This window comes from Scardinius erythrophthalmus, assembly GCF_964197995.2.
Source record: "Scardinius erythrophthalmus genome assembly, chromosome: 3".
Lineage (NCBI taxonomy): Eukaryota > Metazoa > Chordata > Actinopteri > Cypriniformes > Leuciscidae > Scardinius > Scardinius erythrophthalmus.
In genome coordinates this window covers 20,150,694-20,171,788 of record NC_138223.1, presented here as the reverse complement: position 1 = coordinate 20,171,788, position 21,095 = coordinate 20,150,694, and the positions used below count along the sequence as shown (strand labels likewise).

General features: G+C 38.6%; 1 protein-coding gene across 4 annotated transcripts; it reads left to right on the top strand.

Annotated features, from left to right (window-relative positions):
* The first annotated feature begins 1,489 nt into the window (after positions 1–1,489).
* gpank1 (G patch domain and ankyrin repeats 1) lies at positions 1,490–18,770 on the top strand. 4 transcript variants are annotated; one of them, XM_081360929.1, is made up of 5 exons: positions 1,490–1,829; positions 2,273–2,519; positions 9,897–10,171; positions 11,388–11,503; positions 17,329–18,770. In XM_081360929.1, the coding sequence occupies exons 2-5, from the start codon at positions 2,327–2,329 to the stop codon at positions 17,777–17,779; spliced, it is 1,035 nt and encodes a 344-aa protein (XP_081217055.1). In that variant the 5' UTR covers positions 1,490–1,829; positions 2,273–2,326; the 3' UTR covers positions 17,780–18,770. The 4 variants fall into 4 exon arrangements, with proteins under 4 accessions (XP_081217055.1, XP_081217056.1, XP_081217058.1 ...); XM_081360930.1 differs by having other exon boundaries at positions 1,747–1,835; XM_081360932.1 differs by having other exon boundaries at positions 1,781–1,829; positions 2,310–2,519.
* The last annotated feature ends 2,325 nt before the right edge of the window (positions 18,771–21,095 follow it).

Genomic DNA, 21,095 nt, shown 5'->3' with positions numbered 1-21,095 from the left:
CAGGCCATGCTTCAACATGAATGCCAAGAGAAGAAGAAGAAGAGCCCCCATTGTAATTGAAGAACCAGCATAAATTTTCTTTTCGTCATTGAAGTTAGGTTCAAAAACATGCTCCTAATAAAGGATTACAAAGGAAAATATATGTATTACAATCAAACCTGAATACAGAGAAAGCATTTTGTAACATTACAATTCAATAAAAAAATAAATAAATAATGTTTTATCAAATCTAATTATTTATATTATTATTAATATTTTTTCAACATTATATTAATTATTATTTTAATAACGGTCGGTCATTTTTTGACCGAAGAACAAAAGTATGACAAATTTTTGCACGACCACTTAGCCTGCTCAAATCATGCCTTCAATTTTATTGTGTGTTCACTAGGGATGTACACCATCATCATGACTATAAGTTTGCGTGTGCATTCGCAGCCTTTTGTTTTGTGCAAATGTAAGTTGTAATGTTGTGTTTATTTTGTGTATGCCTAACGTATCTATATCTGATTTATCTCATATAGGATGCATTTGGTTAAGAATTAATGTAGTAAAGCTTATGGTGATCCTCTTCAGTTTCAGCGCGCGCAGCTCAAACGGCAATGCACGACTAATAATCTATTGGACTGTCATTACATAACATTATAAAGAGAACAACATTGTAATAAAATATTGTGAATTATTTGGGTTTAGTTGCCATAGTCGCGTTGCTCCAGAAATTGCGCATCCACAACATGAGTCATTCTGCATGGCACGTAACTTCGTTCAAGTTTACTTGAGCATTCGCTTCATTTTGTGCAGATATAATTTGTACTATTATGTTTATTTTGTAGGCCTATATAGCCTATATGATTAATCTCATATATAGGATACGTTGAGTTAAAGGGTAACTAAACCCTAAACCAACTTTTTTCTTTAGTTAATGCTCTGTAAGAATGGGGCTTTATTAGTGCTGTTCATTGATTCAAGTAACTTTTTTGACATTTGCGTATAAAGTGTTTAATTCTACAATATATGGTGTAAAAACGTCTGAGTGCTGCCCTTCTCAGGTTGAACGATGGCTACTTACCTGCGAGATCAAAGGCGGATATCGCGGGATTCACCGGATTCACGCTCATGCACAGTGTTGCTAATAAACTGAATGGAATTTAAGTTCTGTTGCTTTTATATGAAAATAAATATAATGAACAAGACACCCAAAGTAGCATACTTATTTAATTCCATTCCAAATACATGTTTATCAGTCTTTTTTTTTCTTTTTTTGTTCTCTTTTCTTTTTTTAAAATAAAAATTACATTGCATAACCCATAGAGATCGCACTGAGGTAGTTTGGGAATATTACCACATAACGTACACATAAAACATAATATCAGAGTTTTAAAATCAAACATTTTAAATATGAGCAATACATCACGGTTGTTTAAACCAATGAACATCAAGCTGTGTCGTCAGCAAGTCGTTTCCCATCAGGCTTCTGATCAGCGCAGTCAGTGGAGAGCAACTGCGCTCGACTGCAGCATACGTCAGCATGACATCAGAGCAAGGCGGACCGCACTCGGACACATTTCTAACCGGCATGCATCTCGCGCTGATCACCGGTGATCGATTCTGCGCAGATTTTGCTCATCTCAAACAAGCCTATAGTCTCTATCTAATGGTTTCTCCCATAGATATCTATGGTTTCTCCCATCAGTTGAAACCTGAAACCTATTTTTTACAGTCTATGGTTGAAACACTTTTTTTTTTACTCCAGACCAGTTGGTGGCAATAGTTCACTTTGGTCGCCAATAAACATCACAACAAGAAGAGGAGCACAGTGTTTGTTTACCGTACGTGTAGGTTTTTTTAATCGTTTGTTTAATTTTTCTGGATGTGCTCACACAGAGTGGGAATTATAGTCCCAAATTCACGCGCAATTAAAAATTATTTCTTTCCTTTGATTTATTTTATGTAATTATACAGATTGTGGCTGTGTAACTATTGTACATCACTCTGATTTGTGGAATGCTAACGTTAAATGGCACAGTGACTATGATAACACTATCAGTATCTAAGGATGTAAAACTATTTATTTAGAAAATAAGAACTCTGTGTTTACCCATTACTGATTTGATCTAGTCTTGATCAAGCTTCTTTGATTTAATCATTTGCTGTTAATGAATTTATTTCAGGGGTAATGTTTAGCTGCCCATATAAAGCAAGACATTTAACTGATCTAAGAATGAGAAGGCATTGAATATTTTAAAGTTTTTATTCTTTCTCTTGGTTTTAGTCATGAGCAGCAGCCCCATCAGATATTTCCTCTTTAGCAGATACTGTGTTAAAGATGAGCAAACCAGTCTACTTTACCAGAGCTAAAGAGGAGGAAAATCTCTGGATAGAAAGAAAGAGAGAAGACAAGCAAACACTTTCTGGGGAGGAGGCCAGAGACTTCTACCAAACCCTGCTACAAGAGAGAGATGGAGAAAGGCCAAAAGAGGGAGAAGCAGCAACCATAAGGAGAGTGAGAAGAAGAGCAGGTAGAGATGGAGATAATACGTAGATTGAGAATTATGATCACAGCATCTAAAAAAATATTGTTTCATTTTGATTTTATTTCCTTCCCAGTTCTCCTGGTCACAACTCAGCTGAAGTTGGAATCCTTTTTTGCATGATTTAAAAGTATTTAAAGCGGTCAAATGAAAATTCTAGTTATCAGCTGGCACATTGTTACATTGATACAACTGATGATTGAAAGTAAAAATAATAGTGGTGTTATGAAAATATTCTGTAACACTTTTTTGCAAAAAAGCTGATAAATACATTACCATGACCACCAATATTTACACATTTATTATTTATAAAACTGATAAGAGTCAGCTAACCATATATTTTTCCCTAAATATGTTAGCACCTGCGGCAACCAGTTACCCTTTAAAGACACAGCACCAAAAAAGCGGGAAATGGTCATGAAAAACTAAACTTTGACAGACCTAGTTTCTATAATTTATTCTGAATGTCTTTGCATTTTGGCAAGGTGGGAAAATGAAAGAAGGAAATAAAATCATAGGCCTAAACCATGGTATTGCTGTAATTGCTCTTGTTACTTCATAACTGTTAGAACATTCAAACTGAAATTTTCCATTTGAGCTTTGTCTACAAGCATATATGTTTAAATTATGTCTTAAAGTATGAATCCATAGATAGATTGCACATTTTTTTAAGTTGCATTGATATTTGTCACAAATGTATTTATATAATTATTGGCACAGTGTGGCTTCTACTAAACTGCCTTTTTCTTAAAACTATAATCTATAGACCTTATGTAGCCCTGCCCCTTTTCAGCGCTGCGCTCTTTTTTTTTTCTTACAGATCTTATAAATTAACCACTTGTTTTAAAATCTTCCCAGTCAACTGACATTTTTTAAGACATCCGCTTTAAACATTATAATGCTCATGATAACTTTTGTAAACTCTATAATAAGTAAATCCACTTCACCCGCTAATTACTCTTCTATTTCAGTGTTCCAGACCGCCAGAGACGGTCACATGGTGGAAGGAGTCGCGTCTCATGCATCACATCAAGAATCTCGTATTAATTCAGTTACGCGTGACTTTGACTTAATGGAAGCTATTTCAGTTCTGACTACGTCACGGTCGGTCTCTTTGTCATTCTCGCAAAGAGATCTTGCTCGAGTGTACACAGCTCTTTGGTTGGCATTTGTTCCCTGTTATAGCTGTGTCTCCTGTTATAGCTGTGTCTCGAGAAAGCAAAATAACATTGGATTCGTTGTTGGTTTCGTTATTGGATTTATATTGGATTTTAAATTGTTTTGGACCCATTAGTTATCCAGGGTCTTCACTTAACGCGTGTTCCTGTCAGAGAAATTGAGGTGAGTGTTTGTATTAGAACTCATTGGCCGTAGATGCACTCACTGGTAAACCAGGGCGTCAGTCATTGTGTGTGGTTACCGTGACAACCAATTATTGCACCTATCATTGCAGTACCAAATTCAGCTCTGTCAATTAACCCATTGGTTTACCAGGGTTTATTTTCTCAACGTGTAGGTGATATGGCTGCCTCATGTACCACATGTTCAGGTCCTATGGATCTTATGGATGCCCATATACAATGTCCTCTCTGTCTAGGCATCAAGCATCTCAGGGAGGCCTTTGTTAATCCTTTCCCAGAATGTAATTTGATGCCTTTTGAGGTTAGGCAACAGACTGGCCTGAAGTTCAAAATTCATCAGCACCAGCCAGAGCCAAGGTTCAGACTGGTAGTAAGTTTTCAGCTAGCAAAACTGAAGGGCCTCCAAGGAAGAAACAGACCACATCTATGACACTATCCCACCAGGTGGCTGAACTATAATGCTGTGCAGGGCATTCAAGCTCTTTTGGCAATGTAATTTCCTTCTGCCACTCTGAATGTAAATGAGGAAATGGGGGGGATCCGTATCTATTGCCCAGGTTCAAACCAGCAGCTGAATGTTCCAAGGAGGATCTGGACACCTTGTCTTTAGCAGCATCGGATTCATTAATTGCTCATGAGCAGGAGTGTTTTGCACCTTTAGAGGAGACTTCATCTTTACATTCTCAGTCTCAACACTCTCATAGTGATGAGGGCTCAGGTCTTCAAGGTGCTGATTCTTCAGTAGTGTTCTCGCTGCAGGACACAATCAAGATGGCCGTTGCTAGGCTGAACTTGGACCCACCTCTTCCTGTGTTGGGTCCTTCAAACCTCTTGCGTCTACCGGTTGCACGGCCGGAGGACTTCCAGATACCTTGCTGTCCTGACTTTACTGAAGTGGTCTTCTCTGCGTTTCACTCAGCTCCGTCATCCAGGCCGGATTGAGTAGCGCGCACTCTAGCAGCAATGGCCGAAGCCCAGGAGAAAGGGCTCGGTAGTATGCCTCCTTTAGAGCCATGTATTTCTTCCTTGAAATCTTTAATCTTCCATTGGTATCTCCAGATGAAGCCCTGAAACAGGAAATCCACTCCCCCAAACCGTGCAGGCATACTGATTACTTATTAGTGCGTATTTATAACACTGTCTCAGGGTTGAGTCGTGTGGGGAATTCAATGGCTCATCTGTTGCTGGTGACGTTTCTCAGTAGGCCTTTGGATCGATTGCCTTCTCCAGTGGAAAGTTTCTTGAGCTTATTACGCAGGCCAGGTGGCAAGTGTGCTTTGCTCAGTCCAAGCTTTCAGCGGCATGCCGTAACAACCTTCATCAGTTACCTTTAGCAGCAGAATCCCGATCTCAGCATATTGGGTGCAGTGTGAACCATCCTGCACTGGACTGGACTGGGCTATTGTCTTCAGTTCCATCACAGACCCCTAGTGAGTACCCAGGTCCATTCTACAGTGGTCCAGGACCATTGTCAGTGCCCTTGCCCGATGGAGGTCCAAAACATTTAAGGCAGGGCTATTCAATTGGCGGCCCGCGGGCCACATGTGGCCCGCCAATCATCTCCATGCGGCCCGACGGCACCAACCTCCCTCGTCCTCTTTTCGCTCCGATTGACCTGAGAAACGTTTTACGTGTGAATATTTCAGCAGTTATTATATGTGTCCCGAATTTATGTCGACTGAACCAGCGATAGGCTACCAATCATTCGTGAATGAATCATTCTTTTGGTTCGATTCTTTCTAAACGTGCTTGCATAACGGTCTAAAACTATTCGGATTCATTCGGACCGCTCCGTCACTGAATCATCTGAAGCGGTTTCTCGTTCAGTACAGTATAACAACAAATAGCGATGTTTTCAGTTGTTTCACTAGTTGTTTAAACACGGCCCAGCGCGGAGTTGCGTTTACTCCCGGTCCCGGACACACTAATATTAAACAGCGTTGCGACAACCAGTGGAAGCGTTTCAGTTCGACAGAAATATTTCTGTTACAAACCACAAATCACTCGATGATTTAATTAGTATTAAATCGGATGAAACAGCCTCAACATTCCCAACAAGACTGATGAGGAAAGCAGGAGAAACATTGTGGCATGAACGAAATTAGAAGACTTTAAATCCCCTAATCACCCTTACAAACATTTACCACATTTACTGTAGTAATTTACCATGGTTGGGCAGAAATGTGCAATATTTATATTGAATACTATGTAGTAACAAATAAATATAGTAAATATATACTATAATATTATATAGTATAATAGTAAATATAGTGATTTATATTGCATTAGATTTATTAGGTGGGTAGAGGAATATATATTTAATGCTTGTTATGAAATTATGTCAGTTTCTTTGTAAAGGTGCGTATAGTTTTTAACTTGTGTTTGGCATTTTTTATACAGTGGGAGCCTGTGGTTAACAAGTCTCACTGTCAGAATATTTTCATTTAAGCATAACAATTATAAATAAAATAATTATTATTTCTCACCAACAGCTATAAGTTTGTATAATTTATTTGTTCCAAGGAAAATAGTTGTACACAGCTGTAAATTATCAAGTTTTTATTTATTATGGTTTTATATATTTGCACACTGTTGGGTACCACATTTCCAAGTAAATACCACACTTCTTTAGGGTTACTTTAGCTTATTTATTGAAACTGTTATGTTTCAATAAATAAGATAAACCCCCAAACCAACCCACCGGCCCACCTCAACTTTTCGATTTGATAATGCGGCCCTCGAATGAAACTAATTGAATAGCCCTGATTTAAGGGATCCGATAGAGCCAATAGACCGCCACATCCACCCCGGGGGATTCCACTCCAAATATTTTCTTATCCTTAAGAAAGATGGGAGCTTCATGCCCATCCTGGACCTCAAGAGCCTCGACCGTCTTCCTTTCTGCATGTTATAGACTGTAGATGCCTGGGAAGGACTTTGGCAACACCGAGGTATACGGGGCAGTTGGGACCCTCAGTTGGGGGCACCTCACATTAAACTCCTGGAACTGTGGGCAGTACTCTTTACCCTGAGACATTTCAGGCAGGAACTCTCAGGGAGACACATTCTGGTAAGGACGGACAATACCACAGTGGTATTTTTAAACAACCACCAGGGAGGCACGAGGTCCCTACCCTGTCTCCAGTTGACAAGAGTGCTTCCATTGTGGGCAAACAAACACTTCCTGTCAGTCAGAGCAACACACATTCCGGTTGCTGCAACAGTGTGGCAGACTCACTTTCCGTTCAAGGCCGAAACCAGGGGAGTAGTGTCTGCACAAGGAGGTTGTCCTGTCAATCTGGATAATTTATGGAACAGCAGCCGTGGACCTCTTGCCAGCAAGGCAACGACACATTGCCTCTTATGGTTTTCAATTGATTGCCCTATCAGTGTAGTCTTGGACTTTCTGCAGTACTTATTTGACGTTCTCCAGCCACTCTTAAGGTGTTTGTGGCAGCCCTGTCAGCCCATCGAGATCCTATGGGGCAGGTGTCAATCAGTGCAAATAGGCTAGTGGTGGCTTTTCTTAAAGGAGCTATGCGGCTTAAGCTTAGTGTGTTCCCAGTGGGATTTGCAAAGGATTGCTGGACAGTTGGAGAGTCCGCAGTGTCTCAGGTGGGGGCCAGAGAGCAATCAAGTTACACTTTGGCCAAACCCAGCTTTCCAGCCCAAGGTATTATCATCTCAGTTCACAAATCAGCCTATTCAGCTGGAGGTGTTTAGAAAGGAGGACAAGGCCGTGGCTACTTCTTGGGCAGCATTACGTGGCGTGCCCCTCTCAGAGATATGTGTGACAGCCACATAGGAATCATCTTGCACGTTCACAAGGTTTTATATGCTTAATGTGGCTCCTATGCCTTTGATTGTCTCCCCTGTGTGGCCAGATAACTTTAAGTTATTTTATCCTTGTGACTTGGCTGTATGGCTGTATTCATCTTCCTCCATGTACTGATCGTTTCTGGCGGTCTGAAACAGTGAAATAGAATGCTGGTTACTTGCGTAACCGTTGTTCTATGAATGGTGGAAGACTGTCGGAGTCTCTAGTCAATCTGATTGAGAATGACTAAGAGACCGACCGTAAAATAGTCAGAACTGATATAGCATCCGACCTATCATCTGTCATAGTCACGTGTGACTGAATTAATGCGAGATTCTCGATGTGATGTGCGAGTTGCGACTCATTCCACCATGTACTGACCATCTCTGGCGGTCTTCCACCATTCATAGAACCATGGTTACTCAAGTAACCAGCGTTCCAGAGCAATGCCATAGTAATATATAGAGCTACCGCAAAGCTGGAAGTTTAAACACAAAATTTTAAAGATGGCTGTGGGCTTGTTTCTCTGGCGCATAAAGTCTAGGCTATACAGTAATTGTGCCCTTCAAAATCCTATACAGTATGAGTAGTCTTCATTAAGAAATTTAATCTTTGCATTCCTTCAGAGTTTAAAGGGGACATAACACACAGTTTCTGCCAATCTCATGTTAATCGTAAGTACCTATAGATTAGTATTGCATCCTTCATATCTCCAAAGAGTCTTTAGTTTTATCAGATTTATAAAAATTTACGAATTACTTCTTGTGGCCTGCGTATTCACAACGAGTACAAATAGCAATGCAGATTAAGACTAGGCGATTTCCTAGGCAGATATTGACTTGGGACTATATTGGGGGGAAGCACAGGTGAAGCACTGCTACTTGCAGTGGCGCAGAGATATCACACTCATCACCAGTTCGTGTTGACTCTCATCCTCACGTCCTCAGGTTGTTGAGCGATCGCAACCTCCTCCTCCTGTCGTTCTATTTCCAAAGCACGCAGCTCCTCTTCTGAAAACTCTGGTTCATAGAGGTATGGTTCTGGCTCTTGACTGTCTGAGAAGTCACCCTCCTCGTCTCTCACAAAATCTGCCATGTTCATCGCCATTCACTATGTCTACTGTAGGAAAAATAGCCAGCTACTATTCATGCTGGTATGTTGACGGAAGTTGGGGGATTTCAGGTGTTGTGTGATATCTCTGCGCCCAAGTAGCAGTGCTTCGCCTGTGCTTTCCCCCAATATAGTCCCAAGTCAATATCTGCCTAGGAAATCGCCTAGTCTTAATCTGCATTGCTATTTGTACTCGTTGTGAATACGCAGGCCACAAGAAGTATTTTTTTTTTCTTCTATTTTTTATCACTTTTTCTCATGACATGCTAGCTGGCAACAAAGGATTCCATTCATTATGCTAAGCTAAGCTATCGGCGGCGCTGCCAAACTAAAACAATGCATGCACTGAGACAAAGATGCGTTTGCCCACCTATCTAAATGTAGGAAAGACGGTGAATAAGCCCTATTTCAAAAAACGGTGGAGTGTTCCTTTAACACGAGCGGAGTGGAATAAAGAAAGTTTTTAGCAGGAATGATATTCAAAACGGTAAGCATACACTGTTTTGTTTATGGTTTGTGTATCTGCAGCCTGCAGCATAGGTTTCCCTTTTTGAATGACGAATATAGACGAATATATCTGCAGAAATAGACAGTTGTCTCATTTACACGCAGGCGCAGAACGTGCATTCTAGCTGACAGTCGGCTGTAGTTCTCTCGGTGTGTTCAAGTGCAGCTTTTTACCCCAAAGCGAGGCAAAAACACAGTCGGCTTTCATCAGCGCTAGTTCGTCGGCGTCGGCTTGGTGTGTTCCAGGCTTTACTCTCACTCTGGTTGATGTGTGTGTGCGTTTTTCCAGGAAAAGTGCCCATACAAGGAATTCCGCCCTTCATACAGGGCTATACTCAGGAAAAAAACTTTCAGAAACTTATACGAACCCTGATGGAGTGTATTTTGGCACAGAATAATGTTCAACTCGTATTTTAAAATTTTGGCCATGTTTAGCTGGAAAATCCAACTCTTTAACAGTGTAAATAAGTCAGTATGCATGAAATAGCATTAGACATCCCCTTTAATTTATAATAGTTGTAGCTGTTTAAGACAGTTTTATCATGATAACCCATTATCTTTTGACATGAGGACCCAGTCGAAGAAGAAGAGAAGCACAAAGACAAGAAGCTTCTTATGTCCAACCGGTCAGGACCTCAGAGCGTGATGGACACAAACTTCTCCGATATGCCCAGGAGGGCAACATTCGGGCCTTGAAAGACCTCTTGCGGTGTGGCTGTGATGTCAACTTCCGTGATGATTTTTACTGGACGGGTGTGATGTGTGCAAGTAAGGCAGGAAAAACAGAGGCTGTTCGGTTGCTTCTTCAACACGGCGCTGCTTGGGTGGGAGTAGTGGACAAACAGGTGCATAACACAATTATGAAAAAATCTCTCTGCCTCTTCCTTTTTGAAAAATTAAAGTGGTGGAGATAAGGATGATTTACATTTTTCCCATTGGCTTCTACTTATTTGTTAACAATTTGTCAATATGGTCAGTTGATTGATAGTGGAGTGATGATAAATAGATCAGATTGTACTGTTGGCCACTCTAACTACTAAAGTACTTTGATGATTATTTGATCTGATTGTAATTATTATGCACTTGAAATATCTGTCACACAATATCGCCCCTGGAACTAGACTTGTGTGCATTATTACTAATAAGTATAGTAATACTAATATTATTATTAATAATAAGATGTTCTCTTTGGGAGGTGTTTAATTAGCTGTAGTTAAATGGATGGTTTAGATGTTTAAAAAAACTAAAAAAACTAAAATGTGACTTCATTAAAGGAAAAAACTAGACAAATTAGCGTATCACAGACTTTTATAACACTACCAGTACTTTTAAGGCCCATTCAAGGACAATTAATACAGATAACTAAGTATAATTGCGGTAACTATTCAAATTCTATGACAAAAGAACTTTTCAGAACTTTTTTTTCGTCTAATGAACTATAAAAGCATTGACAGCTAATCAGAATCATTAAAGAGCTCGAGCATTTAAGGCAGCAGATGACATAACCTTTACTATCATTTATATACTAATGTCATTTTTATTATTATTTTCAATTACCTGTTTTTATATTTTAAGATTTAATTTTAGTTCACTTTTTAGTAATTGTATGAGCTTTTGTCATTATTATTATTATTTATTTACAATTAGTAATTTTAGTGCTTATTTTAGTTTGTTTTTCATCTAGTATTTATATTTTATTTTATTTCATCTTTATTTCAGTTAAAATATTTTAAATAGTTTTAGTTTTATTTAACAATATTGACACTGAATAAGTCAAAAAGAGAAAATGTGAACATTTAACACAAGGGCTGTGAAACATTTACACAATACATTGTTATTCATAAAATTACTTTAAAAATAGTTATATGTCTGTAAGCTAAACTAATTAATTTAACCTATATGATCCCTAATGGAAGTAGTCCTGCTACTTCAAACACAAAATCCTGAAACACTATTGATGTAATATTTTGCAAATCATTTCCTAAACATTATCTTTGGTTATGTCTTGTTTTGTCTCATTCCTTCTAGTTTTATCTCCTTCCTTTTTTCTTTCTCTCTCAGGGCAGAGATGCTCGGGATCTGGCCCTGCAGGCAGGTCATCAGGATGTAGTGAGAGACCTGGAGCAGTTTAGCGTGTCAGAGACTACAAACACACCTACTACAAACAATGCAGACAGGTTAGATGGTTTACAGTTATAACTTGGCGCTTTTCCACTACACAGTACCAGCTCGACTCGACTCGACTCGCCTTTGTTTGGTTTTCCACTGTGTAAAAGTTGTACCTGTACCTGCTTCCAGGTACTTTTTATTGTATCACCTCCGGCGAGGTTCTGAGCGAGCTGAGGCGATACTAAAATGTGACGTGAAAACACGGCAGACTGTTGATTGGTCAGAGAGAATCGTCACTATTCACTGCGTCATCAGTGCACGCGCCAGACGGAGTATCCTGAATAAAAAACAGCAAAAACAAAAACATCCAAAAACAGCATACACTCGATTTCCTCCATTGTCCTGTGTGTGTGGGTGGCAGGTGTGTGTCACCTAGAAGATTACTTCACGGCAGTTTCCTGCGGCGTCGCTATGACGACCAGGTACTATTGTGGAGGTACTATCTGCAATGGAAAACGGAACGAAAAGCGAGGCGAGTCGAGTCGAGTTGAGTTGAGCTGGTACTGGTAATGGAAAAGCGCCTTTAGTGTCCAGTTGTCCAAACACATCAGAAATTCACACTAAAAGGATAATTCAGGTATTTAGCACTTTGAGTCTCTTTTCTGTTTTGATTTGGATGAACTAGAGTGGTGGACACAGAAATTTTGACGATGGGTCCTGTCTCGACTTTTTGACTCGTTTAGAATCGCCTTTGACCGCTTCAGAGTGGCTGGCTACGGGCATGTACAAACATGTCCTTAAAACAACCCTTAACGTTCGTTTTCAAAACTGTGCAATAGGGCTGCACGTTTTCAAGTTTTTCATTAACCGTTAACCGTGGCCCTTAGCGGTTAATACTCGGTTAACCATAGTGTGCGTGCCGCAACCCCGAGATAGGCGTAATTTGCGGGTGGGACATGTCCCCACCACTATTTTCTAAGGTCGATATTGTCCCCACCACTTTTGAAACATCTCGCGACACGAATACCAATACAAATAAACAAAACATCTCCAGTTAACTAGCAGAGCATTCATTTCGTTCGTTCGTTTTTTTTTTTTTTTTTTTGGCGATCTAGCGCTGAAATGTTTTGTTTTTTAAATCAAGAGATCAAAGTGCTCGTTGCCGCTGCGATCGAGAAGGGTCTTGTAAAACGTGCTGAGGTATTATTAATTCGTGGCCACGAAACAATTCACCTGAATATTCACCAATTACAAAAAAAAAAAAAAGGAATAAAAAGCTGTACGAGAATAGTCGGCCTTCACTGAGGAGCTATCTTCACAGGTAAGAAAAACAGTTTAATAATTATTATTAATTCGTGGCCACGAAATAATTCACCTGAATATTCACCAATTCACAAAAAATAGGTCTTTAGCATTCACTAATTAATAGTATCAAACTGTTTTTGGCCACGTTGTAATTCGTTAAATCAAAATGAGGGAGGCAATTAGTTCAACGTGTCCACGATATATTAAAACGAGGGAACAAATAAGTCGTCGTAACAACTAATTATTTAGATCAGTGGACAGGGCGCATAAGAACAAACAGTGAGAGAGCCCCGGCCGCGCGCGCACTCTCACCGCCTTCAAACAACACGAGCGCTGTATTGCTCTCTCTCCCTCGCGCATATCAACACAATAGTAAAAGGTCGGAAGACCGATTGTGTTTTATAGATTAGTAGTTTGTTCATATAAAGTGTTTGATTAGCAAGTACATGTTTAGGAAATACATAATACAAATTGTATGGGTGATGAAACTGCGCATGCGCGGGGTAAAACTGCTGGGGTAAAGCTGTGGCTCTGCAGACAGATATTATTGTGCTGCGATCAGTGGCGCGGATACTATGTTTGTTTCTGGCTCGCGCACAGCCTTCACTCTTGGACCGCGCTTTCTTTGCCCGCTTCATATTAGAAAACTGGTCTAGCGGTCTCTGGTGGTGCAAAAATGTATTACAACTAAATTCAATGCATGCCATTGACGCCACTTAACCAAGCAAAATGTTTCACTCGGTTACGCAATTTTTAACGGTTAATCGGTTAATCGATTAACCATGGACACCCCTACTGTGCAACTCACCGAGTGGTTAGAGGTGTTTGTTGATGATTAAAAACAAATATATCGGCGTAATGTATGATTTCAATCCGTGTTATTTGCTATAGTGGAACTATTTTTTCAGATACCTCACAACCGCGTATTAACTTCCGCTCGATATTTGAGTCTGAAGCGTCTTTTCCGTTCCCGGTAGCGCAGTAATATCAACGAGCAATGAGTCCTCCAACAGAAATCAATGGGATTTTACAAAATGCCAAATAAAACACGACAGAAACTGTATTTCGCTACGCTACTTGTTTTGGAACATCAACGAACATCATTAACCGCTCGGTGAGTTGCACAGTTTGGAAAACGAACGTTAAGGGTTGTTTTAAGGACATGTTTGTGCATGCCCGTAGCCAGCCACTCTGAAGCGGTCAGGCGATTCTAAATGAGTCCAAAAGTCGAGACAGGACCCATCGTCAAAATTTCTGTGTCCACCACTCTAGTTCACCCAAAACAAACCAGAAAAGAGACTCAAAGTGCTAAATACCGGAATTATCCTTTAAATATAGCAGTTAACATTATCATTTACATGCATGTTCTTAGCCCGATTTTGCATAAAGATACACTTTTTTTTTTTTCAAAATTAACAAAATGAAAATGAGTCAATATCATTCATCATTCATCATCATTCCTTCTTCCATAAAATGTCTTACCCTGATTCACTATGGTAAGCCTATTATAAGTGTTTATATTTTAGACCTAGTGGGTATTTGCGTACATGCATCACTCACCCGTAAGTGTCTCTTCATATCTGTAAAAAGTAAAAAGCTGCTCTGGCTACTTTGACACGCGTGTATGGTGTGGGAGTGGCATAGGTTACTTGTCACAACGAGCAACAAGTTTGCTAGTTTGATGGAGCACGCTAAATCTCGAACCTCTGGGGAATCACCCGTTTTAACAAAAAGAAAACGAACAGAGGAGAGTCTGCTGGCAAAAAGAGAATGCAACTGAGCTCATAATAAGAGAATCAACGTTGGCTTGGCTTTTATCTATTAATGAGAATATAGCCTCTGTAAAGTCTTCAGCTAGTCAGCTTGAGATCCTTTCCATCTAAGCTGGTTTTTATCTCTTAAGCCTAATAGTGAATGTTTTAAGAGCAGTAGGATAACTATATTCATCCGCACAATCAAGAACAGCCGAAGCACAACCAAAACAATGTTCTCTGTCAAAATTTAAATAGTGTATAAGCGGACAATGCATGTGGTCATATTGTGACATAGGTAAACTTTGCCCCGCTGTCAGTCAGAAATCTTGTACGACCAAAACTAGGGATGTCCCGATACCACTTTTTCACTTCCGATACCGATACCGATACCGCAGCTTTGGCTATTTGCCGATACCGATATCAATCCGATATTTTTATTTTTTTTCTTGAACTAATACTACTACTAATACAATATATGGAAGCACTTTGCTCAATTAACCACATAAAAACATCTCACTCAAATGGAGAAAAAAACTTCTCCAGAGTCCAGTGTATAGTCCACAACAACAGCTGATAATGAAAGACTGCCACCCTTTATTCAAGATATGAGACATGTTTGGTAATTGTACCTGAATGAATTTAAAATTATTTTGCTATATTTCAGATCAATATATTTGTTTCCTTAAAATTTTAATTAACTTTAACGTTATTCTCATCTGAATTATAAATAATTTATTTCTGTATAAAATAATACTACCATTAAAATCACATTTGATTTTCTTTTCAATGTAGAATGTGTAACTTCAAAATAAACAGATTAGTGCTCTGTTTTAGGACAAGAAATGAAAATCTATGCAATATGATGAATGTCCAAAAGATGATTTTTGCTTTTAAACAGCGCGCGCGCGTGATTTTGGTTGGGTGACAGTTGTAGGTTACAGTTTGACAAGAGTTTACAGTTTGACAAAAGCACAATGTTATGTTTTACACAAATATAAGTAGGCTAAAAACTTTTTGCAGGTTTAATTATGTCCTGTATGAACAAAATTACGGAGCATGTTTTTATGTTTCCACTGTTTGATCGCGCCCGTGCCTCACTCTCTCTGACACACACACACATTCAAGCATTGCAATCTTGACATCGCAGCCTGTTCATTTTGCTGCGTTCAAACCAAACGCGAACAGAGCGTCAAATTTGCGTCTATCGCGTCTAGTTCGATGCTTGAACAGTTTGAATCCATTCGCGCGTCCAAAGCGAATAGGACGCGCCGCGCGAGAGTTTGAAGCGAAATAGACGCGCGTTCAGAGCTAAGGCGGGGCTACAGATTAGGTGTCCCTAAAGTACCCGCATATGTCTATGCACGTATCTAACAGTAGTTCCGCATAACATTAATTAATGTGCACGCGAGTTTTATTTATTTTTATACCGTGTATTCTCTGTGTAAATCCATGCACCGAACCGTGACGCACGGACGTTCAATATACGAATAGACAACATGTAGCGTTCCACCCTATAGGTATCGGATTAGGTATCGGATATTTTTTTTTTCTCCCCTCCGATATCCGATCTAGCGTTCTGGGCCAGTATCGGCACGATACCGATGCCGTGGATCGGATCGGGACATCCCTACTACTACTTTTCAGGAAATTGAAAAACACTATTCTTTAAATCATTAAATACTGTGTTGTCAAAGCTGATATTGTGGCTTTTATATGATTATATACTTGCATTTAACCAAAATCAAGCTCAAATTAAGTTACAAAGTTTTGGACCAGCGAATGTCATGTTTTTGTCCGTCATTAGAATGGCCGCATCTGAGGCAATAAGTGCATCGTGTTGTGTTTTCATCAAGTTGCAGGTTATAAAGTTTACTGTTGCTATGTGTGCGCAGAGTCATTTGGCCAAAATCTCATGTTATAAAAGATGAAGTGCTATGCACAGGCTATTTAAAACAGTTTTGGCTATGACTCTATTGCAAATGCTAGACTATGACACTCTTCTTTGCTCCTCAAATACATAAAACATTAGCCTTATATATATATTTTGTTTCTTGAGTAAATAAAATGTTGTACTTATTTAAAAAACAACCAGTTATTTATTTATTCTTGCACTGCAAAGAACCAGAGACGGTGCAAACTGCATGCAGCACTTCTTTGATGATAGAGGAGGGGTGTACCGTAAGTTTGAAAAGCCAATGGAGTTACAAGGTTTAGTCACAAGCTCTTTTTAATACTTTTCATTTGTTAAAAATGTGCATACCCCATAGATAATCTAAAGGGTGACCAATAGTAATACATTTATGAAAGAAAAAAAAAAGATGATATATGGTGATACAGGTTTTCTGCCCAACATTGACGATATTTTACATTTTATTAATTTATAAAGTAATTAACTTACAAAGTTTTAACATTAGAGTGACATTAACATCCTCGTTGTAATAATACAAAACTCATTTAATACTGCTTATTTATTTAACATAAAACCTTACATAACAATTTGAATTCTCAGTCACTTCCAGGGAATAAGTCTTGTAAACACAGTTTACTTGCATTGGCGTTTATTGGTTTGCATGTAAACCAGGACAATGGTTTAATTAAAGAAAAAAATAGATTTTTAGGAGCTATCAGCATATCAATGTGATTGTACAGTAAACATGCTCAATGCTGTGCTTTTTTATTTTATTTTGTATTTCCCATGTATAACATAGGTATTTGACATGATGTTCCATTATGTTTATTAAAGGTTTTCACTAAAATGCTGTTACATTTAATAAGTCTAAGTTTTTTTATATACCTATTTATACTTATGTGTGTGTGTGTGTCTGTTTCCACAGTGTTCATTCTCAGTGGTGCAATGTGTGTGCTGTTGATTACACAGACAACACTGAAGCACACAACAGGTCCACAATGCATCAGTTCAGTGAGCTCCGCCCCCCAGCCACCCCTCAATACTGTCTGCCCTCTTCCAGCACTAGCTATAAAATGATGCTTCGCTTGGGGTGGGACCCCTCGTCTGGTCTTGGACCTGTCCACTCTGGCCGTAAAAATCCAGTAAGCACAGTACTAAAGAGAGATCAGGCGGGACTGGGATATGGTGTGACCCCACAGCCTAAAGTCACTCACTTCAAGGCCAAAGATCCTCAGGCAGTGCAACACAAACATAAAGAAAAAAGACTGAGACAGGAGAGAGAAACAACCCTCAGTGCCAAACAACTTGAGAGGAAAGAAGAGAAAGAAAAGAGATGGGAGAGAAACTACCGTTCTTCATTTAACTTTGACTTCTGAACTACCATGGCTCTTGTGCGGAATTTCGTAACAAACATTTTTATTTTTCAGTGAAATTCAGTGGTCTTTTTACTTTTCTGCTGTAACTGAAACTTGATTAAGAAATGTTTACAGAGGACAAAACGGTTGTCTGACAATAAACAGGAACTGGATGACACTTTATGAAAAAAAAAATTGTCAACAAATTATAATTACATAATTAGATTAGAAAACAAGCATTGTTTTTTTTTGTATTTAATGCAATCAGTCTCAAATTTTGAATTGTCATCTTTTGTATTCAGTTTTAATGCATTCATAATGTATATATGTATATAAAAGTATAGTTTCAAATCCAGATGTATGTACTTGCTCATGACACTCCTCACACATTAGCTGAGTTTCCTAACTTCTCTTTTTTCATTATAGTAAAACTAGGTGATTATAGGAATGTTTAAGCTACAAAAAGGACAAGAAGTTCCATAAAATTAGTTGTTGACATGCACAATCATACATTATGGAAGCCTGATTCCGCCACAGTTGAGTAAAAAAATATGATTCTTTTAGTCATAATGAGAAATGTTCTCATTATTATGACTTAGTATCTCGTTATATTGAGAAAGTTTCTCATAATAATGACTTCATTTTTCATTATTATGACATTCTAAGTCATGATTACGAGAAAGTTTCTCATATAACTTTCCTGTAATAATGAGAATGAGAAACTTTCTCATATTAAATATTAATTTTCTCATACTTCTACGCATGTGCAAAGCAGCGGAGCAGAAGGGGGTGATCTGCTTATGGATTTAAGCCCTTTACCCTGATTTTACTCTGTTAACTCCTTTGCTGGCATGTGTGCATGTCTCTTTATGCTTTGATTTGATTTCAAATCAGTTTTTTATCTCGTGTAAAAGCATTTTTTTTTTTTTTACATTGGTGGATTTTAACATGCAGATTTCATTTTTTGTGTATGGCTGTTGCATGTACATGCACTCAATGAACGTTTTATGTTTACACTAAGATATGAACATTTGACTGGTAATCCTCCATATTATTGTTATTACTCTTATTGTTATTGTTATTTCCTTCTATATACTATTATAGTATTGGGAATATTTGTCCTTGTGCTGCCCTCAAATGCACCTGGAAAACTTCTACTTAAGAGTTGGTCGGTTGTATTACAATTTCGCATGTCAGAAAGACAGTGCCTGCATCATTATTATGCAAGTTGATATTCTGATAATATTTTTTTTCCAAGCACATTTTACCAATTCCAAACCACATAACTCTTAATAACTACTAATTGTTTTGTATTTAATCATTTATAAGTGATATATAATTACGGAAGGCTGGATGTGAAAAAGGCTTTACAGTATATTCAGGTGTGCAGGTTTTCTTTTACAGGTAAAATGGGCCAAAAAACTAATTTCACACACTGAAAAGTCAAAAATTAGAACATGCTCATGAGAAGGATGCTATACTAGAAATTGCTAAATTAAGGTGTGACCAATGGACAGCAAAACGATTATTGGTTCAGCAGGGTCATCCAAAAACAGGCAAAGAAGAAAAGACATGCAAAAAAAAAAAAAAAAAAAAGAGAGAGAGAGGAATTAAGCAGACTCAAACTGAGCGTGACGACGTAGATGTGACGTGAGCAACCCGTCTGTCTTCTAGTAGCTGTGTCAAGAGAAATCTGAATCATTCCCTTCCGAAACTTGCAGAGACAGAGAGTGTGAGTAGGAGCTGTCCATGAGCTAGCAGCAGGAGAAACTTTTGCTATGTATTGTGATTAATTATTTTGTCATTTTGCCTTCACGTCCCCCCCATTGCCCGCGAGCTTCTCCTCATGTCCATACGGTAATTCTCTACTGTGCGACAGAGAGTTGCGTGGTTATGACGCAATCGTTAGCCTAATTTTACAAAAATTGCTTCTACGGGGCCATAACGGAAGCTACAAGGTAATGAAGCCTTTTATACATTTTCGTGTTTCTTTAGAAATAAATAATGGACAAATGGAGTCTTTAAACACCTCAGATGTGAAGTTATTCGCTGTCAAAGTGACGCCAAAATGAATGGGAGTCAATGAGATGCTAACAGCAGGTGGGGGTCCGCTAGCCATTGGCGGCGCCCGGGGTACCTTCAAAATAATAGAAAACCCTGCCCCCCTGAGAACAACGGTCTTTCGAATCGGCTTTGGCCGCGACTCTGGAGGACTTGAAGTTAAGTTTTTCTTTGAGAAAAGAGCAAAGAACGGCACTTAAGTCATTCTTAAAAAAAGGAAGATGTGTTAGTCGTTTTGCCGGCCAGATATGGCAAAAGTTGAATCTATCAACTAAGCTCCGCTGTTGGGAAAACGCTCTGGTTGGTTTAAGCGCTGTCCTATTGCGTGCAGAGGGAATTTGAAAGACAGCCGTTTATCCCGCCCCTCGGATTAAACTGCGTCTATGGTGAGTTTCCAGACCTAACATCTTGATGTAGGTCTGGCTTGCCAGGCTACACTCAAAAAAATAATATGTTGAACGAACTTAATTAAATTAAGGAAAGGTTTTCCACGAAATTGAATTACATTTTTCCAACAAAATCGAAATAGTTTGAAATAATTTGTTGTAATCTTGTTGTATGAATTTAAATTAATTTAGTCATTCCTGCTAGATAAAGTTTTGTCAGGTTAACTACATTTAGTTTTTGTCCTGCCTTAAATAACCAACATTATAATTTTAGTTAATTTGACTCCATGGTCACTTATAATGATAGACACTACTAGTGTTCAATTGAATTATTACTTGTGCAGGTCTGTGAGCGAGGTTTACACAGTGTATACTGAGTGCCCACAACCTGAACACGAGGTTTAATGCACATAAAGCATAATAATGAGCCCACAGACTAAACACAGTCGCCACTCTTCTGCAAAATGGTAACCACAAAATTCAAAAACATTACAGAAAGTCCTCTAAGTTTCTAACATAACTGAACATTAAACACTAACATTAACTAACAACATCTTTCCATTTACTGAAAAACACATAAAATAACACTTTTTCCCTAAATTGACCCTCTTAATGCAGTCCCTTGCAAAGCATGCTGGGAACTACAGATCCACTGCCCAGTTAGATGTCAACAAAAATGATTCATGTAGTTTTCACACAAATCAATTAAGTTGATTGAACACATTTAAATTAAGTTGTGACAATATTAAACAATCGTGTTACTTTTGCTTATTGTAATTAATTATTTTAACAAGAGGCCAAAATTCTTTTTTTGAGTGACATCCGGTTAAGACGAACGAAAAATATTCATGTTGACTCAATTTAAAAAAATTTGGTAAACCAATTTTTTT

Coding starts and splice junctions, on each gene's coding strand:
- gpank1 (XM_081360929.1), top strand. CDS start 2,327: ATGAGCAAACCAGTCTACTTTACCAGAGCTAAAGAGGAGGAAAATCTC. Junction 2,520..9,896: donor GAGAGTGAGAAGAAGAGCAG/GTAGAGATGGAG, acceptor TTTTGACATGAG/GACCCAGTCGAAGAAGAAGA. Junction 11,504..17,328: donor ACTACAAACAATGCAGACAG/GTTAGATGGTTT, acceptor CTGTTTCCACAG/TGTTCATTCTCAGTGGTGCA.